Here is a 23,989-nt window from a genome sequence, read left to right as displayed (position 1 = left end):
CTGAAACAGCTCTTGGGCAGAGGCAGGTGAAGCAGGGACACAGCACCGCGGAGCTCAGTCCTGCCAGCGGCAGAGCAGAAAGACAAAGGCTTCAAGCCTGCTGCTGTTCACCTATAGATCAGGGGCTGTTTTTTACCTACAGTTTTCCACTCTGCTTTGATCTTTCCCCACAGCGAGACAGGAATCTCTAGAATGTCTGAGAGGTGCCTCTGAGTCCATCACAGGCCTGTGTTATCTGAGCAAGGATGTTCTACTTGCCCAGCACACGGGGCTAAGCAGCAATTAGCAGCTGACAGCTGTGGTTTTCGACCTGCAAGTCTTCCGTTATGTTCCCGCAGCACACAAACGAACTAAAAAGTGAGCTAAAGCCCCACATCCAGTGACGACTCCAACTCCCGGGACTGAGCCGAGCAGCACCTCACCGGGCCGCCTCTCCCCCGCTCCCGCTGCCCGCCGTACCGCGAGGTGACCCGGCCGGGCAGGGCCTCCCGCAGGACACGGCCCGCCCGCAGCCCCCTCCTCAGCCCGCGCCTCGGGGCCCACCCCAGGCCTTCCTGCTGGCGGGAGAACCGCAACGGGAGCCCCTCCTCGCCCCTGGCTCCACCTGCCCGGGTACAGCCCGCTCGGCAGCCGTCTGTTAATTGGATCAAGAGCCCGGCGGAGGGGGGCGGGGAGGCGGGAGCCTGGCTGGAGCTGCCCCGCCGCCACCGGAGTGCCCCGGGCCGGGCCCGCCCCGCCGGGAGCTGCTGGAGGCGGGGCAGGAGCCCCCGTGTCCCGCAGTTAAAATAGGGGGAGGACGCAGCCCGCTCCCAGCCCAGGTGGCCGCCGCACGTCGAGCCGAGCCACGCTGCCTGCGAGGTAAGCGGCGGGGTCACCTCTGCGGCGGCCAGCTCCGCTCCCCTGGGCCGGGCTGTCGTGCGGATCGGTTCGCTGCGGGATGCCGGGGGTCCCGGCGGACGGCCCGGCCCGCTCCCGCCTCCCTGCGGCTCGGGAGGCGCTGGCGGCTGCGAGGGAAAAGTTTCCTCACGGAAAGGGGGCGGGAGGGGGAGGCGGTGCCCCGGCAGGCGCTGCCCGTGGGCAGAAGGGGATCGGGAGGCGGCTCGGCTCGGTTCGGCTCGGCGCGGAGCGGAGACCGCTGGTAAGCGCGGGGGAGCGGCGCGGCTGGGAGGGACCGGGGGCCGCGGTGCCAGGCGGGTTGCGGTGGGATCCCGGGGAAGCTCGGGTCGCTCCTTCCCGCCCCACTGCCAGCCCGACCTTCCCGGAGCGGGCCTGCCGCCGCCGGCCCGTCGCTGGGGGCTGCCGAGGGTTCCCCCTCCCAGCGGAGTCGGCGCCTCCGCCCGCCGCGGGGACAGGGGCCCCTTTGTGCTGCGTGCGCGTCGAGCCGCTTCCCACTCTGAAACCGGAGCCGCGGGCGCTGGCAGCGCAGTGACGGAGAGATGGGGTAAAGCGGCTGCCCGGGACCCCCGGGGGAAGAGGCCTCGCTGGAGCCTGGGCTCGGGGGGGCTGCACCCCCGTGTCTCGGGGGATCTGTACTGCCGGTCCGTGAGCCGGGCTCCTGACGCCGAGCGGGACGTTCCTGGCTTTCCTTGCTCATTCTTTTTCTCCCTTTTGGCTGCTGACAGTAGCCTCGGTGTCCGGGAGGGGACACCCGGGAGAGGCGCTGCCCGCGGCCGTGCCGCCTGGCCCCGGGCGGCTGCGGGGGTTACCGTGTCCTCTCCAGCCCAGGGCAGGAGAAAGCTGATAAACATGGAGGGTATTAGTGGGCCTGAAGATCCAGCGCTTGAGAAGAGCCAGTCTATGATTTGTCACTGCGTGCGGGAGGAGGGATCCGCGATCTCTGCGGAGCTATCGATCAGTGGAGCCAGCGTGGCCCAAACACGTTAACCAGTTTCTCTACTTTCTGTGCCAACTATGTGTTCTTTACTTGCTTCAGTTCTTCAGGCTTGCAGTAGGCTCGGGGCACGGCGGTGGGTGAGAGGTTGGCTGACTACCTTCGGACACTTGCCCCTAGCCTTAGGAAGTTGTCCAGCCTTTTCGTTCACTCTTTAACCCCACTTACCCGACTGGTGCTGCCTGCCTCCCAAAATGAGAGATGAGCCTCTCTCCCCTTCAAATCCACTGCCAGCCTAATTTGCACGAAGGCATCTCTGATATGATGGTAATTGATTGCAGTGCAGAACCCTAGCAGAGCCTCCCACTCCACCCTGGAATTCAGATGTCACCCAGAAGTCACAGAGTCTTACCAAGACCCAAGTCATTCTCAGTGTGTAATGGGTGCAGAATGCACAACAGTAGTGTGTGGGCTAAAATGACAGGGTCCAGCTCCTCCTGGCTCCAGGTGTGAACTGGTCTCTGGGTGGAGTCAAAGTGGAGCTTCTCCCTGTGCATTGTGTAACTGGGCACGTTCTTTCGGGCAAGGATTCATCCTCCTGTGTAGTGAAACGCACAACGTGTGTTCTGTGAGAGTCAGAGTCTCTTCTGCTTTGGTAGGGTTGTGTGTTTTTAATGGTGTCTCACTAGAAGTTCCCTAAAATGTTTTCCTCCATTGTCCTTTGAGTTGCAGCTTGGAACAGGATGAATGTGTGATCTGGATCAGCTGCTTGCTGCCTTCCCTGTTCTGTGCCTGCTGAATTGTATTGCTTTATTGGCTTTTTTTTTGCCTTCTGACCTATGAGTTTGAGCTTCTCTGGCTTGTCTGCACTTGTTCAAGTGAAGACTGTCTTCTCAGCCTGTAAAAAGCAGTGACTTCAATGTGTCAGCCACATATAGGCCGGAGAACAGCTGCCCACCTGGAACTCCCATTATCATCCGTGAGCGAGTGAAGAAGAGCTGTGTGTGACTGCAGGGTGCCAAAATGCCACAGGTCCTCAGCAGACTGTGGGTTATACAAGAGCTACCCTGAACCTTGTGGGCTTTCCCTGGATGAACATGGGCGAATTAAAACAAAAAAGTACCTTTTTTGGCTTTAATTCAATGACAGAGTCGGGTATATTTGTAATGTGACAGCTTTTCTTGGGTGAATAGATCAGTCACCGCACCAGGGGCAACATGAGCTCTGTTAGGAACTCCTATGATATCACTGAGTGTGGCAAATGCTGTACAGTCTTTATTCTGGCCATCTTGAGTGGTGGAGATGATTCAGTTGTGGTTCGAACTCTTTGGTCTGTGTCATGGCAGGCATGTGGGGATTGAGCTGGGGACCTCAAAAGCTAAAAGTATCTGCCTGTAGCCTGAGTGGAAAAAGCTATGCTCTTGATCAGAGAGCATTAATAAACTGCCTCTATTTTTGCCGTCAGCTGATCAGTGATGTGTGAATTTGGGCTGCTCTTGAGAGTTCATGGGGAAATGCCTAAACAATAGGAGGGCTGTTTAAGCTCTTTGAGGGGCTCTTATCTTTTTAAACCAGACTTTCTGATCAGGCAAGCTGTTTTATCACTAGTTACTCAGTGTGATGGGCGTAGAGGGTACTGGATGACAGGGAATTGTGTCAGAGAGATTAAAAAAAGCACCTTAATATTTTAGTTGAAGGCCACAGTGGTTGGAACAGAGACCAGCAACTACTGTGTCTGGAAGTTTTCATGAAGAATTTGGGATTTTGCTCTTTGGAGAGTTAACAGAAGAACTTTGCATCCTTAGAGCAGTTAAGAAGCTGTTCAAGAGGTAGTTTTCTGCCGTTACCTTGCAGCATGGTGACCACTGTAATTTAACATCCAGATGATCTCTTGAGTGTCTGGGCACAAGATTTTTTTTTTCCAGCAGCAAAAAGTGTAATGTCAGTGCAGAGAGCCTGGTGCGTCCCCTGCTGTAATCATCCAGCTCTGTTTTGTCGACTGGACGTGTTCCTTCAAGCTGAAACGTGGGCTGAAGCTGGGCGCTGCTATGAGGCAATCTATGTGACTGGCATCCTAATCGTATTTCAGCCTTCAGTGGTCTCTCCTCGCTGTGAATGGCATGATGGGAAAGAGCCTTTCAGACTTGGGATAGTGAGAATTTGTGTGTTGAGTCTCGTGGTTGTCACTGAGTGTTGTAGTTTGTTGAAGAGGCATGTGAGAAATCTCCATGGTACTGGGGGCCTGGATCCAGAGGCATTAGGCTTGTGTGGGATTTTGTGCTTTTAGTGGTGACCGTGGTAGGACTCTGTTTATTGTGACCTGTCAGTAAGTTTTTCCAGGCTAGGGGAGTTTAAATTGCTGTGGGCAACCCACAACTAACAGTGTTGGCAAGTCTTCAGCCTCCTCAGCCCTGTCCATGCTGTGAGCTTGCCCAAGCTGTGTTTCCTGTTTGCCGGAAGATTCGGTACTTGCCTCTTGTCTGGGCTGTTGGGGACGTGGTCAATCTTTTCAGTGTCCTGTAGGTGATTATCTGTTGGCAGCAAGTTCCACCCGCCCCTCAGCATCCCTCTTGCTGAGCCAAACCTCTCCTGCCCCTGTGTGTGCTGAGCTGTGTCAGCTGCAGCGTGCTGTGTAGGGCTCTGAAGCAGGCTTGCTGCTGACAAGGGCATGAAGCTTTCATAGAGGATTAGGAGAAGATGCAGCATATCTCACTTCTTGAATGATTCTGTGTATTTATTTGGAAGGTTTGGTGTTTTCAGTTAGCTGTTCCTTAAGAGGGCTGTTGACCTGTGGAAATCTGTGTGAAAACCTGTCAACTCCAGCAGCCTTCAACCCCACTGCAGGCAAAGACTAAGGTTTTGAGCTGTGGGGTAGGAGCCGCTTCAGGGAGCCATTAGAGGGGGAATAAACACCACTGAATTGTTCTGTTTGTGGTTTCTCTTTTTAAAAAGCCTCCCAGTGTTCTTTCCTCACGTGTAGGGTTGAGTCCCAGGATCAGAAACTGAGATCATTGCTTTGGGCAATGGGCTGGGAAGGCAAATGACATTCCAGTGATGCTGAACAATTAAAAGCTATCCTGTAATGTGTGGCTGTCCCATTGGCTTGTGTTGTCCTGGAGTCTTGTGGATAGCACTTGGGATATCAAGTAATTTATATTAATAGTCCTGTTCTTCAGCTTGAGATCCAAAATATGTTTTTGATGAGGCCTTACTGATACCAAAGAGCAGATGCTGTGGAGCTGGTAGGGAAGTTGGCAAAAGTTGCTCCATGACATACAGGATAATGAACTTCAAGAAGAACGCATGAAGTATGAATATCCATGGTGTGGGCCAGTTCCTAATGGCTCCCCAGCTTCAGCCCTGTTATCCATGCCTACCTCTTGGAAATCTGTCAGGAAGACTTAGGGGTATCTTCAGAAAAGGAATACCTACAGACTGAGTGAATCTGCCAAGCTCTTCTTGAACCAGGACATGCTGCAAAGGGAATCTAAGTTAGTGAATGTTCTCTTCAGTTTGCAGAGGTTCCTTTTACGTGCCTGTGGGAAAGATTGTGTGAAATGGTTCTGTATAAAAGCTGGTCTCTAGCCCTGCTGATTTGTACAGCACTGAAGGCTGCCTTACAGTTGCAGTTGTTATTTATGTTATATACATTTTCCTGTGAGGAGACAATGGAGTAAACCTAGCTCTGGTGACAAAAAGCCTTGCTATCAAAGTGAAGGAACTGACCACAACATGGAAGCAAAGCAATGGGTGTGTTGCTTTACCTCCTTCTCCTTTACCATGAGAGATGTCCTAGCACTCTGTCTTCTCTTATTCAGCTCTCACTTTAAAAAGTTGGTTGTATTTCCTTCTGTGTCTTGTTTGGGACTCAGAACTCTGTGGGGAACTGGATGAACTTCAGAAACGCTTTGATGATGATCTTATTTCAGGTTCTTGTTTGTGTTATATAAAGATTTGGAAGAAAAGTATTCATGTAGTAAACAGTTTTAGTAAATCAGCTTTTGCCAAGATAAAAACATGAAGAAATAAAGTGAAGCCAGAAGTTGCAGAACTGCAGCTGAGTTACAGCAGTCCCAGTGACCTGTGAATGGGAGGAGGGGGCAGAGAAGGCCCATAGGAGGCATCAGGCTGCTGTGCTGTCAGGGGTGGAAGAGGCCACCAGAAGCTCAGTGTCAGAGTGGAGCCAAGTGGCTTGTGGCTCCTCTGACGGTTGTTGGACTGCATTGATTGCAGTCTGCTTCCTTAAGGCTTCAGAAATGCATTCAAGTAAACTTGATCTCTGCTCTCAGGGTTGCAAGGTGATTCAAGCACTGAAGGAGAATGTTCCATTGACAAGGATTTAAAGGAGTTGCCTTTTTTTTATCCCCTCCTAACCACAGGAAATACCCCTGATCATCACCTTCCAGTTTCTGTTTTCGCTCAGGGTTGGATGAGGCTGGGGAATTTTGTTCTGCTTGGATCACTGCTGTTCACATAAAGATCTGAACCAAACAAACTTATTTACTCAAACCCTGGTTGGAAGTGGGTGGACTGGCTCAGCCTGCTATTGCAGTGAGTTACCTTTACTAAGTTATAGGTAACTGTGTTACAAGATGGTGTACTGATCTTGTTTTGCCAGTCACTGGGTGCAGAGGAGACAAGACCAGCTGAAAGGCTGCTTAAATCGTGGAGAAACTGTCCACACTGAGTGCAGACAGACTGCTAAGAAGGGGTATAGTAGTTTCCACTGGAGCTTTAAGCACCTGTTTATCAGTTATATAGGAAGAAATAGCTTTCAGTTGTTTGGGATCCCTTCTGAAAAAAGGGAAGTGCTGATTACATGTCTTTACTGGCAAGCTTGGTGTTTACTGGTGGAGACTGGTGCAGCAGGGTAGGAAGTACCCTGAGAAGTACCCAGCATGGAAGGCAAGTGAAGAGGCTCATGGAGTGGGACAGTAGAGATTACAGGTTCTCTACATCTGCATGGGTTAAAACCTTGCCCTGGGAAAGGGATAAGACAGGGAGTGTGAGGACTGGGAAGTGGGCATGCTAAGGTGTGGAACTGGAGCTATGTTATGTGGTACCCTTCCAGATAGCTTGCATGTGTCTTTATTAAGCTCTCTGCTGCTTCTCTTTGTAGCTCCCAGTTAAATGCACTGACACAACACATGTCAAGATTACTCCAGCCACTGTCTTGAACATACCAACTGAAAGTGGCTTGTTGCCCTGTTAGAGTGTGGTACCCTGTGGTCCAGCACTGACTTTCTCCATCCTTAAACTCTGGATATTTGGGATTAGAATCAAATTATCCTTAGGAAGAACAATTAAGGAAGAATTAAAACAGCCCAATGTGTTGATTGCCAGTTGATAGCCCAATACATTCCTTCATTAATATTGTCTCGTTGTCCTAACCAGGAGAGCTGTCTGTTCCTGTAATACTCAAGATCTACATCATATTGGAAGGGAAAGCAGATATTTTCCCATTCTTGGTGGAACAATTCTGCCTGGCAAAGCTGTGCTGGTCAGTAATCTCAGCCTTTGGATCAACAGCAATATGTTGGTAGAAGCCTGTTCTGTAGCCTTGGCTTTTGAAAACTTGATAGAGTAGCTAATAGAAGTGGAGAGTATATAATTAGGATCATAGAATGGTGGGGGTTGGAAGGGACCTTTAGAAATCATCTAGTCCAAGCCTCTGCTAAAGCAGGTTCCCCTCCAGCAGGTCACACAGGAACATGGCCAGGCAGTTTTGGAAACCTCCAGAGGAGGAGCCTCCACACCCTCCCTGGGCAGCCTGGGCCAGGGCTCCCTCACCCTTTCCCCTTGTGTTTAAGTGGATTTTTTTGGTGCCTGTTAGTCCTGTCACTGGGAACAACAGAAAGTGCTGCCCCATCCTTTTGACATCCACCTTTTAAATACTTGATGAGGTCCCCCCTCAGTCTTCTCCAGGCTAAACAGCCCCAGGTCCTGCAGCCTTTCCTCTTAGGAGAGTTGTTCCATTACAGATGTTCCAATTCTGGATAAACATTTCAAAAAGAACTTGGAGGAATGCATAGGGGAATGTCTGTCTTCAGTACATCAGCTTGGTCTGAATGTGGAGAAGGTTAATATCGAGAAGCAGTGGTCTGAATGAAGAGCAGCACCTAAACCGAGTAGGTCAGTCCCTGAAGTGGAACAGGACCTTTCTTATGTCTGAGTACATGAGTATGATCACAGAGGATTTTGCTAGTGGACAGCCATATGGTCTCTAGAGAATCATTGTCCGGGAGACAGGCTTCTGTTACAGGCTTGTGCATAGCTGAAACGACCTTTGTGTGTAGTTGCTGTTCTGCCTGCTGTCTCTGACCTCTCCCTGGCTGGAGAGTTGAGCTGCAATCTTTCTCGAAGCCCCAGCCCCTCGGAGCGGCTGCCAAACGCCAGCTTGTGGGCCCTGTCCCAGTCAGGTGACTCCACCGAGGGTGTGACTGCAGCAGGGAGATTAAAAATCTCTAAGGGAAGCTTTGGAGGAGCTTCATGTTACGTGGCATCCTCTCTAGCTATAGAGAGCTGGCCCCTCTTGAGAAAGGTGAGTGCACCTGTGAACATCAGGCCTTCTTCGTAATGGCATGTTACTGGGCATCATCAAATCATTGATTCAGAGCTACTGGATGTGTGCCTCTGAAGATGGAGATGCTGGAAAGGACACTGTCCTATGCCATGCTCCACTTTGTTCTTTCCATCAAAGACCTTCCTAGCACTGCTTTACCAGCAGCAATCCAGTTCATTACACTCTTGGGATCATATGGGTTCTCATGGCTCAAGCTCTCTAGTTCCTTTCTGACAAGTTAGCAGAAAAAGACAAGGTTTCTGTGTTTCCTCCTGTGTAAGGGGAGAGGGGCTGTCATCCTTTGCTGTGTTTGGGTTGTTCAGATCAAAACATTTATCTGCAAGAGTGCCCTGGAGGAAAACATAACCTTCACCACTGCCTGTTACACAGAAAAGTGACTCTTTGGGAATCAAACCATTTGCCACAGGAATCTCACATTGCTGCCTCGTGGTGTTAGTTGTTGTTTGGTGGTGGAAATCAGTAGCAGCCCATTCCTGATTAAAACTCCTGCTTAGCTTGGCTTTAACACCTGTATAGAAATTGGTCCACCATAAAAATGTGCCTCCACCAAAACCTCAGTTACTATGTCTAGATAAATATAACTCAACTTGTTCTTATATGTATCTGCATCCAGCATTTGCTGTTGCACTTGGGAAAGGAGTTGGGTAAGGCCTTGTCTCATGCAGCCTACAAGCTCTGTTTCTGTGGATGAATTCCTGTAGGGCTGTGTGCACCAGTCTTTTGAACATTTGTAGAGTTCAGAGGCTTGTTCTTGGCAAACTTGGGAAAAGAGTTGCTCACAAAGTCCCAGGAGGCAGTCAAGCAATGTGCAGAAGTGATGCCTTGGGCATTTGGAGGCTGGAAGTGTTGCAGCATGGTGTAGAAGGAAGAGGTTCTGTGGTTTACCTGCCTTAGGGAAAAGTTTCTAAAGTGGAGAAGGGTGATTATTACTATTGGGTCTAGAAGTTTTATTTGTGGATCAGGATGCTGTTTTACTCACGTTGTGCAAACATGCAGTGTGTTGCCAAGCTGACACCTTTTGAAAGGGAAGGTTTTAGCCTGACACCTTGGTGCGAGGGCAGGGATCTGTGGTCTGAGATGTGTGACTGCAGCAGAGATTAACAACATGGTTAAAGGTGGAAACAGCTCTGCCATGCCAAGGGAAGTGCCAGTTTCCCTGAGTGGAGCTCAGTACCAGGGAGGCATTCATCAGCCATACCTTTCTGCAGCTAAAGACCAAGAGCCATTTCATGAGATCAATTAATAAGGAGTTGATAGCAAGTGTGGCCTAATAACGATGTTGATCATAAGTGAGAGCAGGTATTTGGGGGAAGGAGGAGAGTTCCTTTTCTAACACTACTAGAGAAGGTGGTGTAGCTCTGCAGAAATCTCATTTGCATGGTTCAGTTTGCTTACCTGATGTTGGTGGCTGTGGTGGTGTCTGTGATGCCCTCGTCCGTGACCCTGCAGAGGTGTGAAGTCAATACAGATGTAGTGTCTCCTTCCTTCTTCAGAGAGCTTGTCTTGCAGGAGCTGCACTGAGGTCTCAAGTAGCTCTTAACTGCGAGAGCTGAAAGAAGAAGGCAGATAAGTAGGGATCAACATTCCTTTGCCCTGTAGATATGAGTTGCTAGAGAGCCTCCTCTCAGTAGAGGTGGCAGTGGCATCAAGAGTTCTGTATGTGGTGCTGACCCAACGTAACTCCAGCTACATTGCTCACACTAAACAAGCTCTGCCAGCTCTCCTGAATTGTGTGGTAGCTCTGGGTAGGTCAGGCTGGCCACGGGGTAGCCCTGTCACCCCTGCTTTGCTGTAAAATAACCTCTAGGCTTTGACATGTGTAACTCTTGTATTTGCTTTTCCTGGCCAACTCAAGTTTTCCCTGGTCTCAAGCTCATGGCTCACAACACAGGCAGTGTTTGGGGAATAACTAGACATGAGGGGGTGGAGTGGCAATCTATTTGCTCTTTAGGGCTGAGGGTGACAGCAGCAGCTGTTCTTCAGCCCCTATGTGCAGTACTAAGTACCTTCCCTGTGTCTGCATGTAGATCCAATTTGATCTGCTTACTGACGTGGGCTCGTGGAGTATGTAAAGTCCAGAAAAAGCCTGGCAGAAAAGGGTCCTCCTTGTTCTTTGACCTTCTTGCATCTACTAGGCCTGATTTTTCTGGACTTCTGCAAAGTCTGTACAACTCCTATGGAAATATGTACTTGACTGGCTGCTACTCAGGTCATGGAGGTCAGCTTGTAGAAATATTATACCCCTTCATAGTATTCTCCCACCTAGCTACTGTGCTGGTGAGTACAGGATAGCCTCAAGCTGTGGGATACTTTGCCACATGATACTGTGGATGCTGAGAACTCACGTGGGTTCAAAAGCAGAGTGGAGGAATCAATGGAAGAGAAATCCATTGAGGTTACTAAATTCATAGGTGCCACATCCAGCTCAGGAAGCTGCTGTTAAATGGTTAGAGGCTTGAGGAGCATGCAGAGGCATCATGTATGCTTGCTCTGCTCTCAAAGTGAGGGAAGGCTGTCTACAGAGGCTACAGGAGCCTTTAGTCTGATCCAGCACAGCCACTAGGATGTTTCAGAGCTTGTTGATCCATATTCAGTTATTTGTGTGTCTTAACTCCTGAGAAAATAAATAGGTGTGGCTCAAATTTGATGTGGAAACTGCAGAAAGGATGGATTCGGGGGTTGGGGTTTGTTTGGACTTTGCTTAACTGTCCCTCAAACAAACAGGCACACTCTGACAGACAACAGCTTTCTGCATTCAGCCCCAAATTTGCTAGCACTGTGTAGTCATCCTGAATTGGAAACCAGAGATGGAAGGCATGTTTGTGATTCATTGCTTCCTGATAAAGCGGGGATGGCGCTGTGGGGATGGAAAAAGTGATACAGCCTTCATGTGTCATATCTAATTGATCTGTGTCTTCATCAGGAGCAAGAAAGGAAGGGTCTGGGGCAAGTTTCAAAAACCTTCATGAATGGTTCTGTAAAAGTATGCTTAATCTTAGCAATTTCAGGAATGTGTAGTCTGGTTTTACTGGGGATTGCTGGGAGGCCTTAGATGGTTTATGATGAGCTAGAAGTCTTTAACCAGTGACTCGGATCACTTAAAAGTGTCCCAACTCTTCCTCCCCACCCCTTCCTCACCTCAGGTCCCTAGTCTGTTTGCAATAAACAAATGTACTTTTTCCTTCTTTCTGTTTTTCAAATAGACTCAAGTAAAGCTTCAGGGAAGTGAATGTGTGGTAAAGGAAAATGCTTCTTTCTGTCCTCGCTTCCCTTACTCTCTGCAGGACTTTTACTTCCCTTTCCCTCTGTGGAAAGTTGATGACAGTTACAATACCAAAATGGCAAAAGAAAGTATTTCTGTGACTGTGATGGGGACAGCTTACGGAACCGAGGCACAAAAAAGCTCTGCTGGCAGAGAGCCCCATCCTACCCAGACAGCACTGGGTGCTCTGCTACTAAAAGGAGTTCAGGCCTCTAGACCAGAATATGCCTCCTTGTGAGCTTCAGGTTTGCTTTTTGATATACAGAGTCCTTTGTTTTTGTGTATAAATATCCTTCATCTTTAGTAAAAATGGACTGGAGAAAGTGCTTATGTGCGTCCTTCCCTTTTGCCCCCCAAAGCCAGCCAGGTGTAGAAGTGCCCAGAGGCAGTGGGGTTTGCCAGGCAGAGCCTGTGGGGTGAGGGGGCCCAGGCCCCACGTACAGTGCCTGGGGAGTGTGCTTATTCTGGGCCTTCCTGGCCCTGAGCCGTTCCCTTCCTCAGCTGTTGTGATCCCACCTTTCCCGCACAGTGCTGTCACGCCGCCCCACCGTTTCTATTTTAGCTCTCTCAGGGGTTAGATCTTGTGACACAAGGATTTGGCATCTCTCCTACGTGCTGGAACGTGGCATCTCGGGAGGCACAGTGGCTGCAGCTGCTATATCAGAGGGTGTCCCTCCTAGGAGCTGGCAGAGCAGGGGACACCCCTGGGATTGCGATGTGTTGGAACAGGCAGCATCCCCGTGAAGGAGTGGCACTGTGTCTGACTGTGCTCATCTCTGTCTCCTCCAGTCTTCTCCACGGAGTTTGAAGAGCCTGGGACATCTTTACCTGTTGCCCACCGCTCCCCTGTGGCATCTCACGTTCAGCTTTCAGGTCTGTAGTTACTGGGGACAAGGGTTGAGTTGTGTGCCCTGGAGGCACATGAGAGCTTTGCAGCCTGCTGCCGAGTGGTGCAGGGGGAGGGCAGAGCTAGCTGCTGGCATGGGTTGGAGGTATTCCTCAGGTCTCAAGGTTTGTGCACCAGAGTGTCATGGCCCATTTCACAACTTGCTTCTGTGGCTGGAATTCAGCAGTTTCAATCTTCTGGAGAAAGCCAGAGCAGCAGCATTAATGTACTCGTGACACTCTCCATGGATGAGGCTGGGCAAACAGAGCCAGGCTGTTTCCAGAACAAGCAGAAGTTCCTGCAGTCTGTTGGGTGCCTCACTGTGTGGCTCGTCTCACCCAGAGAGCTTTGCAGGAGGTGGGAGATGTGGACTCTTGACCTGATCTTCATCTCTGCTGTGTGCTCTGTGGGCTGGCAGAACCAGCAGATACCTCTCTGGGGTGTGAGGGGAGCTTTTTATAACTAGGAATGTGCAAGAGGAGAAGTGGCAGCAAAGGACATCTATGCTACATTAACCCAGGCTTGCCTAGAATGGAAGAGGGTTTGTGTGTGAGTGACCGGCCTTGTGCCTCTTTCCATTCCTCCCTCTCTCATTTCTGCTTAAGAGCAACCCTGAACCTCTCTCCAGGGAATTCTTAGTGTCACACTGTGTCAGGAACAGACTGGCAGCAGAGCAGGGGAATGGGCAGAAGTTCTGAGATGAACCTCTTACCTTCCAGCACACGTTTTGAACTTAGTGCAGTGAGAGTGTGGTGCAAACGGCAGCTCTCCAGGGATGTTTCTAGGGAAGCAGTGCTGTGGGGTAACTGGCATTTGTGCTGGGTATGCCCTAGGGTGTTTCTGTAGTTCTGCTCAAGCCCAGCTCAGCTGGTGGGCAGCTCCCAGGGCTCCTCCCGCTGTGAGACATGCCTACATGCTGACTGCCCAGCCTTGTTTTCTCCGGTCACTTGTAGCCCTGAGTCATACTGGGAACCTGGAGTCATCTCCATTGACAGAAGACCTATTTAAAGTCTTTCAAGGCAGATTTCAAATGATGTTTAGTTCTCAGTTTCTGTAGCTTTTGCTACCTTTAAGAGGGCCTTGGTTAAGAAAGGAATCTCTGCAGAGGTGCTGCTGAAGGGCATTGGATTCACCAGCATCTCCAGCTGAGCTTTGGCAAGATTGTCTTCCACAACATCCTTCCCTGATGCTCCCTGCCAAGAAGGCTGTCTCTCTGAAGGGAGGGGGGAGGTAGTTTCAGCCCTGGGCATCTCTGCTGGACCTAGTCATCTGCTGCTGGAGGTACAGGCATGCTGGTACTTGCCTATGGGGCAGTGAGTTGGGCTCCTCCAGCTCCAAGAGTCATGGAGAACGGTGTTCTCTGCAAAGACTCAGCCAGTGCTAGGTTCAAAGTCACTTTTCTCTCTCCCCAGCTTAAGTGAAATCTGCAAACATTCTCTGCTGCAAGAAAACAGGGGTGATGTCATCAGAAGATGATGCTGGCGGGGAGGCTCCCGAGGGCAGTTTCTGGGAGGTAAGGAGGAATAATCAGAGTGTGAGGGAGGCAGGAATGTCCTCTTCCCTCCCACCTGGGGGATTAGAGGGTTGAGTTTCAGGTTCCTGGGTGACATGTTGTTCTTGGAGTGGAAGGGAGGAGCTGTGGGGAGGTTCAGTAGCATGCTGTGTGTTACTGCAGTGAGGAGGTGACCCTTTCCTCCACAGATGCTGGGGAATGAGAGTCCCTTGTTTGGCAGACACTGACCTAAGCTGTGAGAGGGGCAAGCAAAGCATCCCAGCTTCCTCCCTCCACTGCTGTGCCTGCCTGAGAGAGCACCAGAGGAGGGTCTGAGCCCAGCTGCTGGCTTCAGAAGAGCCCGTGCTCCCTCCCTGGGCAGTGCTTGACCCCACACAAGTCAGTGCAGTGCAAATGGTTATGTTTTGTGAACTTCCAGGCTGGGAACTACAGGCGGACGGTGAAGCGTGTGGATGACGGCTACCGGCTCTGCAATGACTTAATCTCCTGCTTCCAGGAGCGAGCCAAGATAGAGAAGAACTATGCCCAGCAGCTAACAGAGTGGTCCCGTAAATGGAGGACCAATGTGGAGAAAGGTGAAGCTGGCAGGTTGGATTGGGACTGGGATGCAATCACTGCACCTTCTCCCTCGAGTACTATCTCTTACGAGGTGATGCTGTTCTGGGGAGAACAGGCTTCCCTTGGCCAGGACAGGGGTGACTTTCTTGGGTGTCTTTTGTTTGTGTGTGGTTTTGTTGTCAGTCCAAACACCTGACAATGCAGAGGACTTCCCTCCAAGTGAATCACACTTGGAGGGAAGTTCTCTGCATTGTCAGGTGTTTGGTTACAAAAAAAAAAAGACTTGTTTAGTTTGGCAAGTCCTGTGGCAGTCCAAGTCTAAATCAAACTGCAGATCTCTCCTTTTAAGGTTGGCTTGGCCACCTCTCTTCCTCCTCCTCCAGTCAGAGAATAGCTACCAATGCTGTGATGTAGTGGCAGTGGGCTCAAACTGGTAGTGTCTCACAAAGTAATGAGAAACAATGGGACAGATGCCCCAAAAGGCCTCCTGGTCTCTGAGGCAGCAGCTTGGCCTCAGTCATGAATCTGTCCAGAAACTCCAGACAGATCTGTGAAGAACTTTCTACAGAAGCCTTCTCCTGGCAGGCACCATCTGGGCCAGCTTTGTCTGCCTAGAAGAAATGCCTGTCTCAGGTGGCTGTAACAGCCAGTTTAACTCAGTCACTGAGGTTGGAAAAGACCTTTAAGGAAGGCCAATGGCATCCTGGGATGCATCAAGAAGAATGTGGCCAGCAGGTCAAAGGAGGTTCTTCTCCCTCTCTACTCTGCCCTGGTGAGGCCTCATCTGGAGTCCTGTGTCCAGTGCTGGGCTTCTCAGCTCAAGAGGGACAGGGAACTGCTGGAGAGAGGCCAGCACAGGGACACCAAGATGATCAGGGGTATGAAACATCTTTCATATGAGGAAAGGCTGCAGGAACTGGGGCTGTTTAGTCTGGAGAAGAGGAGACTGAGGGGAGATCTTATTAACATTTATAAATATCTAAGTGGTGGGTGTCAGGAGGTTGGGGCAGCACTTTTTTTCTATAGTAGGTAGCAACAGGACAAGGGGTAAAGGGATGAAGCTGGAACACAGAAAGTTCCACTTAAACATAAGAAAAAACTCTTTCACTGTGAGGTGAGGGAGCCCTGGCACAGGCTGCCCAGAGGGGTTGTGGAGGCTCCTTCCTTGGAGGTCTTCAAGACCCACCTGGACATGTTCCTATGTGACCTGATCTAGGTGAACCTGCTTCTGCAGGGCAGTTGGACTAAATGATCTCTGGAGGTCTCTGCCAACCCCTACCATTCTGTGATTCTGTGATCATGGAGTCCAACTGTTTCCCCAGCACCACCCCAGCCACCACTAACCCATGTCCCTCAGTGCCACAGCTACACAGCTTTTAAACACCTCCAGGGATGGGGAGTGTCCACCACTTCCCTGGGCAGCCTGTTCCAATGCTTAACAGTCCTTTCAGTGAAGAAGTTTTTCCTAGTACCCAATTTAAAGCCAGATATGCTGAACTTTTACCTGGTTAAGCAAAAGAGATGCTGCCCGTCGGGACTGCGTGACCAGTCAATGCCAGCTCGTGATGGGGGAGAGCTGAGGAAGTGGCTCCATGCTGATAGGTGTGTGTAGGAGGAAAAGAATCTACTGTGGGCAGGAGGTGTAAGAGCCCCTCTGGTGCTTGTTCCTGCAGGTCCCCAGTATGGCACACTGGAGAAGGCCTGGCATGCCTTCCTGACAGCTGCTGACAAACTGAGTGAAATTCACTTGGCTGTCCGGAACCACCTGGCTGGCGAGGACTCGGACAAGATCAAGGCCTGGCAGAAGGAGGCCTACCACAAGCAGATGATTGGAGGCTTCAAGGAGACAAAGGAGGCAGAGGATGGGTTCTGCAAGGCCCAGAAGCCCTGGGTGAAGAAGATGAAAGACGTGAGCAAAGTGTGAATGAGGAAGGAGGGATAAGGGCAGTCGAGCTGCCTGCCGCAGTGTGGGAGCCACTGGGCAAAGAACCTGGCTTTAGCCAGAGTAGCACAGAGTGACAGACAGGGAGGGATGTCTACATGGTCTCTTGTTCTTGGTGCTTTTGTTGCTTCTTTTCCATGGGGGAAGACTTTGGTGACAGGCTCCCTGTTCCTGCGTGGCAGCTGAGCCTTTGGAGCATGGCTTGCGGAGTGCCCACGCTCCTGGCAGGGGGTCGTGAAACAGCTGTTTGTCTCTAACAAACATTAACATGCCCTCTCTTGAGTAATGGAGGATCCATTTCTCTGCATCCTTCTCTCAGGTGGAGACTTCCAAGAAAAACTACCACGCAGCCCGGAAGGAGGAGAAGACAGCTCACACAAGGGAGAACCACGCCAAGGCCGACTCGTCTGTGTCGCAGGAGCAGCTGCGCAAGCTGCACGAGCGGGTAGAGAAGTGCACTCAGGAGGCTGAGAAGGTGTGTGAGGGTGTGGTGTGTGCATGTGGGTCACAGGGATACCCCTCTCAAGGGGAAAAACACTGCTGGTACTGTCAATGGGGGAAGCAGCTCCTGCTGGAGCCTGTAAGGAGCTGTGGGATCCTGTTGTCCGAGGGGTTAGTGACTTACACTGAGATTGCAAGGGCTCTCTGCCTCTGGTGTTGGGGAAGATCTGATCTATAAGTAAAGACATTTATAAAAAGAAGGGATTTGGTACAGGGGGTGGGAGCTGCCAAAAAGTGGTTGCCAAAAGTGGTTGGTGTGCCTGCCCCAAAGAGTGAACGTGCATAAGGTGACAAGGAGGAACAAGGAACTTGCAGGAACATTAGGAGAGCAGTGGGCTGGGCTACGAGCTGTGGGATCTCTTCCTTCTCCGGTGTATTTGTTGAGCAGTACAGGGTAGGGGGGGAACCCTTGTCATTCCCAAGCCAGAGCAGGGGGGAGTGCCACTGGTTTCACATCAAGGGGACACCTCTGACAGTTGCTGTCACCCTGGGTTGCTGCAGTGCAAGGATCAGTACGAGAAGATGCTGGAGGAGCTGAACCGCTACAACCCGCGCTACATGGAGGACATGGAGCAGGTGTTTGAGGGCTGTCAGGAAGCAGAGCGCAAGCGACTGGGCTTCTTTAAGGACATGTTCCTCAATCTGCATCAGCATCTCAACCTCTCCACCAGTGAAAGGTACCAGCCCTGACCCAAGAGGGAAGTCTGCCAGCCCAACGTGTCAGCTCTGGTGTCTGAAAGGGAGCTGCCTTCTTGCATCAGGCAGGCCTCGCTCTTTCCCCTTCCAGTGTGTCTCAGAGCTGGCATTTGGTGCCCTTTAGACTGACCAGTGCTGGTGTCCATACTCCTGGACAGTGCCAGGCTCCCCAGGGGGGATTGTTTCTGCCTCTGAACCCTTCCTCTTCCACTGTGTCCAGTACTGTGGGTATTTCCACTGCTGTTCTGTGGGTGTGTTTCTATTCTGTGAAATGCCTCCGTGGTGCTGTATGTAATTGAGGAATGCAGCTCTGCCTTCTGTACCTACAGCTATTACACCCATTCTGCCCTGAGTTTGAGACCTGTTGTGAGATAATGATAACTGTAAGCCCACAAGTTGCCCTTGAGTAGGGGTTACATGGGAGGAATAGGTGGAGCCAAAAGTCTTCTGTGCTCTGATACTCAAAGGTGGTGGCAACAGGAGGGAGCCACCTCCCTGTCTGTGTGTAAGAACATGCCCTGCTCTTTCTTGCTATGCTGAGAGCTGGCAGACATCAGCCACTGCCACACCAAACAGGCCTGGCCAGATTGACCCTTCTGTAAGGGTGGCCCAGTGTTCCCAGGGCTGAACAGCTGCTGTTCCAGCACCCTGAATCCCCCCAGGCCTTTGGACACTACGTAATTGTGCATGAGGTTATGCTCTTCTCATTGGCTTTTGAGAAGCTGCTGAGGGACTTGTTTACTGATTGATGGTTGTGTCTGTTCCTGGTGGCAGCTTTCATGCATTGTACCGAGATCTCTACCAAGTCATCGTGGCTGCAGACAACCAGGAGGACCTGAAGTGGTGGCGCAACACTCACGGGCCCGGCATGGCCATGAACTGGCCTCAGTTTGAGGTGATGTTCCATTCTAGTATGTGACTGCTATTTCCAAACACTTGGCTGCTTTACTGAAATGAGTAGGTTGCTAGTGTTGTGTTGGAAAGGCCAAGTCTTTGCTCACCAGGCTCAGGGTTTAAGGCTCTTTTGTTGTTGTTGTGTTGCAAGCTCTTTGGTGCCAAACTGCAAATATTCCAGCCATCCAGCTGCAAGGTCAAAGAACAGGAGCTGGTCCTCAGGGACCCTGTGATGAGTTTTGTTTCTCACAGCCCCTCTTGTTGTGCTTTGGGATTCAAGAGGAGTGAGCATGCTATGCCAGCAAGGCCCCTTAGCTCACCAACCCTGCCACAACTGAAGGATGACCTGGTGTTCTGTCTTTCTGTATTGGTCAAACAAGCTTCACAGAGGTTATTGAGAGGCTTGATGGTGTTACTGCTTTTTTACTTGAACAGGAATGGTCCCTTGAAACACAGAGGCCAATCACCAAGAAGGAGAAGAGTGGCAAGATGGCTGATGATGTCACGCTGACCAGCATCTTGCCTGCACGGGATGGTGTTGTCTCACAGACCCCTCTGCAGACAAGGCAAAGGTAAGGACTGAGCTCTGGGATCCATCAGGTTATAGAAGTACAGCCCTGCACCAGGGGCATGAAGGAGTTGCTAGGAGTGATCTCTTCCTTAGCTTACTGCCTCTTGCCCATGCCACTCTGGAAAAGACAGGGTAGGAAAGGGAGCTTAGAGTAGATGCTTTTTGGTTTTGTCTGGTAGGTACTGCCTCAGAGGGTGCCTTCCTTGTAAAGGTCCTTCATCTGGCCTGGTCAGACTAATGCTGTGTGAGACTCTGGCATGCCTTTCCCCAGTCCTTCATCCCAGGCAGGGTGGAGAGAGCTGGGAACTGGCAGCTTTGCTGGTTAGCTGTACTGTTGCCTAAATGCAGGCATCAGATTGTTTTGGTTCGTTTTGTCCTCTGGCATGGTGCTGAGTACTACCTGGTGAGTCTGGATGTAGCTGCTTGCCTTGCAAGCTTGGAGGATAGAGAGAGGCTGAAGAGACTCATGTCCTAGAGTTCCTGCTTTAAAAGGTGAACTTTGGCCTAAGCGAACTGGGCAGAGAAGAGGGATATAGAGACACCTCAAGGCCATCACTGTTTCACAGCCTGTTGGATTCAGGGGCTCTATTTGCCAATCCGCAGGTTTTCCTACCAAGAGGAGCAGAACAGCCTCTTCTCGGACAGCCTGAGGGCACTTGCCCATGTGAAGTCAGTATGGAATGTAGCCTTTTCAGGGGTTGTTTGGGTTCCAGGTGCCTGTCCTCTGCTGCTCTTCCCCTCTGCTCTTGTTCCTGACTGGGAAAATGGCGTTCCAGACACATCTGTCTGTGATGGGAGATGTGGCTTTTCTTGTCTGACTTACTCTTGGCTGGAATACGCCAGGTCACAGCTGGGCTGTCCAGTTAGGACTGGCCCTCCTTGTGTGAGAGGGGTCTGCTAGAGCAGGCTGAGGCCAGGAGAAGTGTGCATGCATGAAAATACTTTGAGTTACCCTCCTGGCCCTCAGGGCTCCACTGCTGGGATGCTTTCAGCCAAATCCAGCTTCTCTTGGTATCTCCCCTCACTTGGCTGTTGGGCCTCTCACACCTTGTTCTGTAGCACAGCGGTGGCAGGGGGAGGCAGCTGAGAGATGAGTCTACTGACAACTGTGTTGCCTTCTCTCTTTCCTTCCACACACAAAGCAGAGGGAAGGAAGACATTTCGGAGTGGTCAGATGAGGACACTCCCAAGAAGTGCCTGGATGCCAACGGGCATGAGGAGGACATACAGGTACCAGGTGTGCGGGTACGAGCTCTCTATGATTACACGGGACAGGAGGCTGATGAGCTGAGCTTTAAAGCAGGTACAGAAGCACTAACCCCTTACTAACCTTTTCCCGTCCTCCCTTGAGACTGATTGAAACACTCTTTAAGAACTAGAAGCCTTCCTGAAAACTGATACTACTTGTTCTTCCCCTGGCCTGCCCCGTCTCCAGCTCTGAGGTGGATGATACACTGGGCAGCCCAACCTGTTCCAGTCTGAGAGTGAGGCCACATAGAGAGAATGCCTGGGCCTTGGCCCTGGTGTAGGGGCAAGTAGACCCTGTGTGGCAAAGCACATCCTTCCTGCTTCCTCAGGCATTTATTCTGCAGTGTATCTGAAGACTTTATTAAAGGCTTCTCCCTTGTGCCATCAATAGGGGAAAAAAACCCTATAGGTGGTCTGGACTGTCCTTTGAAGTAAGCAGAAGGCAAGTGTTTTGGGAGGAAGCTCCTCAGACTGATGCACACTGCTGAAGGCAGAGTTCAGCTGTGCAAAACAGATTCCTTGAGAGTGGAGATTCCTGGCTCGCAGCACAGGATTGAGTGAGAGAAAATGCTGGAGCAAACAAAGCCTTCTCCTTTTCCTTCACTTAAATTTAGTTTGCATTTGCCACTTTCAAGAGGACATCTGGATCTTTAGAGTGTCTCTAATCTTGCTTGGTTTGAGTCCTACATGGTATCTCTGTGCTATACCTCTCCAAAACAGACCCCTCTTAAAAGGCACTGAAGTCCTTCAGTAGCAGGGGCTCGTGCCTGAGGCCAGTGTCTGTGCTGTTACCATCCCAGTTAAACTTCCTAACACTTGTTGCTTTAAAAAAATGTTATAGTATGGGTGCTGTTGCACTTGGCTCTTTGCTCTGTTGTACTGAGGCATGACTGGCTACCTTTAGTCATCCTCTCTCAGAGTCTGCTCTGAGCAGCATGCACAAATAGGGCTTAAGAGCAGATGACTTTGAGCATCTGGCAGCGTGGGATGTGCCTATTGATGCAGTCAGATCTGTCCCTCTGGCAGAAGCATGACCTGCTGCTGGTGGAGAAGGGGACCTTTCTGCTCCTTCCTAAAGTAGATGTGGAAAGGTTGTGAAAGCCTTTCCTGGTCATGGCCTGAGAAATGAGTTGATTCCATGCTCTGCTGGTCAAACCAGGCACTCCAGCATGGAATAGTCATTTTGGGTCCTAACAGCCAGAGCTTAGCAGCCTCTCACATTTCCTTCCCACCTGCTACAGGGGAGCCACTAAGAAAGAAATCTCTGAGATGGTTTAATCTCTGGCTGGCAAGCACACTGTGCTGGGGGGTGAAAGCAGGCAGAATACAGGCTGCAAAAATACTGCTGGTGTTGAACAGCAGAGGTGAAGTGTGTGTCCCAGTCCCCTGGCCTAAGGGATGGTGCTGAGCATAGACCCTGGAGGGGTCAGTAACTCTGTTAAACTATGTGGTGTGGCACAGTGTGAGGAGAAGAGAGTGGTGACTCCCCCCAAGAGTTTTATATCAGCTCTCCTGAGGTGGGGAAGAATGCCACACTGCCTTTCCCAAGGCTGCTTCCTAATGACTGGCTTTGCTTTTAGGTGAAGAACTAATGAAGATCAGTGAGGAAGATGAGCAGGGCTGGTGCAAGGGCCGACTTCTCAATGGCCAAGTTGGACTCTATCCTGCTAACTATGTTGAGAAGGTTGGATCCTGATTGCTGCTGCCCTGCCAGTGTCTCACAGCCATACCAGCATCTCCTGCAGAGGTCACTTGGGTCACCACTGGCCCCAGCCCACCTTTGCAGCATATCCAGCAACTTCTGGACTTTGAGGGCACGTATTCCACGTAACTGATGCTTCATTTTAAATGCCTAGACCTGTAGGGATTTTCTAATGAATAAACAAGGATGATTAAGGCCACCCTGACTGTGAGCACTACAGGAGTGCAGAAAGGAACAGCTCCTCTTGACTTGTGCTCAGTGAAGGGAAATAAGTGACACATGCAACTCTTCAAAAGAGAAAGGAGACCTCTTTGGCTTCACAGCACAAGTATCCACAGGGTGCTGGGATCTGCCCTGCCCCCAGGCTTCCTGTTCAGGGCACTTTGGATGTGCAGGGCAATAGGGAACTTCTAGTATTGCTTCCCCTTTCTGGCTTCACCAAGCTGACTGGCAGAAATCTATTTATTCCCCCACATCTCTCAAAAGTTGTCAGTATCCTTCACCTGCAGGCTTGTTGGCTCCCTTGCTAAGGCAGCTGCTCTGAGTGATACAGCTGCAGCAAGCTGGATGTCCCCTCCCACTGCCCTCAGATTTAGAATGAAATGATAGTGTAGCTTGGGGACAGGAGAAAGAGGTTTCTGTCTTGCATGGTGTGGCTGTTTAGGCTACCAAGGTGTGAATAGAACTGCTGGAGTTGAGGTTCTTTGAGCTACAATGGGCCTTGGCCCCCGCTGAAGGCAGTGCTGTTCTGCCTAGGGCCTCTCCATTCCCTGGGATCTAGTAGAGTTTCTAGTGCTTCTAGATGGTTTTGGCTATATCCCTCTTTTTCATGATCACTCAGAGCACTTTCTCCTACTTTATTCTTGACTTATGCAGGCAAGAACTGCACTCACCACTTTGCCAAAGCTCCCTACACTGTGCTGATGGGCAGCAGAGTGTGGAAGCTACTTGCTGGCTGGCACAACATTAGCTATAGAGGGATAACCCTTCTTCTGCTCCTGAATTGCTGCAGGTGTACTTATGCCCAGTTGTTAAGTGCCATTCAGCAGGGAGGACCTATCAAACCTCTTCACCTGGCCTGTCTTTCTGCCTTTGAAAGCCTCTGAGGCTGCTGAGACAAAGAGGAGTGCTGATCCTAGTGCTCTGCATAACCAAACCTGAGGACTGATGGACACGTTCCATCAGGGGACAGCAAGAAAAAGGAAAGTTATGACTTTTGGAAGAGCAAAGTAAAACAAGCAATAGTTTAAACATTGTTTACTTACTACATCTGCTTGGAACTGTTGGTTGAGAGACCTTGTGAGTTTCTAGTAGCCTTTCATAGTGAAATTCTGGGCTAACACATGGGAGGAACTTAGTTAAGTCAGACTCTCTTAAGTCATTCAAGCCTCCCCCAGACAGGGTGAACTGCTCCAGAGCTGTTTGGAGTGATAGAGATAAGGAAGTGTGAACATTGAGGTGAGCATTTAGGATTGAATGACTGCAGAATGTTAACAGCAGCTAGTGAACCAAAATGGATGTTTTAACAAGTGTAGACAGAAAAGGAGGAGAGGTGTGGACAGATTCAAACACCTATAACTTAAGAGAGATTGAAGTGACACAAACATCTTGTTGCCTGCCTGCCAGAGCAGAAATTAACCTTTTACAGCACACTGGATGCCTTGAACTGCAGTCTGCTGTGGACAAAGAGATCTGAGACTGTTGCTATTCAGTGCCTGGGGGAGACCAGAGAAATGCATCAGCTACTGAAAGGTTGTGCTCAAAGTATCCCAAGCAGTGTACTTCACACAGAGAGGAGAGGG

The 23,989-nt window shown here is 50.6% G+C and overlaps 1 protein-coding gene across 8 annotated transcripts; it reads left to right on the top strand.

Annotated features, from left to right (window-relative positions):
- The first annotated feature begins 702 nt into the window (after nucleotides 1–702).
- Nucleotides 703–22,386, top strand: PACSIN3 (protein kinase C and casein kinase substrate in neurons 3). 8 transcript variants are annotated; one of them, XM_061997758.1, is made up of 12 exons: nucleotides 715–858; nucleotides 12,466–12,549; nucleotides 13,975–14,075; nucleotides 14,494–14,650; nucleotides 16,307–16,542; nucleotides 16,895–17,050; nucleotides 17,578–17,753; nucleotides 18,547–18,667; nucleotides 19,102–19,238; nucleotides 19,841–19,906; nucleotides 20,383–20,540; nucleotides 22,066–22,386. In XM_061997758.1, exons 3-12 carry the CDS (start codon nucleotides 14,022–14,024, stop codon nucleotides 22,179–22,181), a joined length of 1,377 nt encoding a protein of 458 aa, XP_061853742.1. In that variant the 5' UTR covers nucleotides 715–858; nucleotides 12,466–12,549; nucleotides 13,975–14,021; the 3' UTR covers nucleotides 22,182–22,386. The 8 variants fall into 8 exon arrangements, with proteins under 8 accessions (XP_061853746.1, XP_061853742.1, XP_061853738.1 ...); XM_061997754.1 differs by having other exon boundaries at nucleotides 20,380–20,540; XM_061997755.1 differs by lacking the exon at nucleotides 715–858 and adding an exon at nucleotides 1,052–1,138 and having other exon boundaries at nucleotides 20,380–20,540.
- The last annotated feature ends 1,603 nt before the right edge of the window (nucleotides 22,387–23,989 follow it).

Source organism: Colius striatus, chromosome 6 (genome assembly GCF_028858725.1).
Source record: "Colius striatus isolate bColStr4 chromosome 6, bColStr4.1.hap1, whole genome shotgun sequence".
Taxonomy (NCBI): domain Eukaryota; kingdom Metazoa; phylum Chordata; class Aves; order Coliiformes; family Coliidae; genus Colius; species Colius striatus.
The sequence above is the reverse complement of the archived record's forward strand: the minus strand, read 5'-3'. Positions and strand labels throughout refer to the sequence as shown.

What these genes read in the sequence shown, in the direction of transcription:
- PACSIN3 (XM_061997756.1), top strand. Translation starts at nt 14,022, where the DNA reads ATGTCATCAGAAGATGATGCTGGCGGGGAGGCTCCCGAGGGCAGTTTC. An exon ending in GAGGACCAATGTGGAGAAAG is followed by an intron (nt 14,651 to 16,306) that starts GTGAAGCTGGCA and finishes TTGTTCCTGCAG; the next exon opens with GTCCCCAGTATGGCACACTG. An exon ending in AGGGCACTTGCCCATGTGAA is followed by an intron (nt 19,907 to 20,379) that starts GTCAGTATGGAA and finishes CCACACACAAAG; the next exon opens with CAGAGGGAAGGAAGACATTT.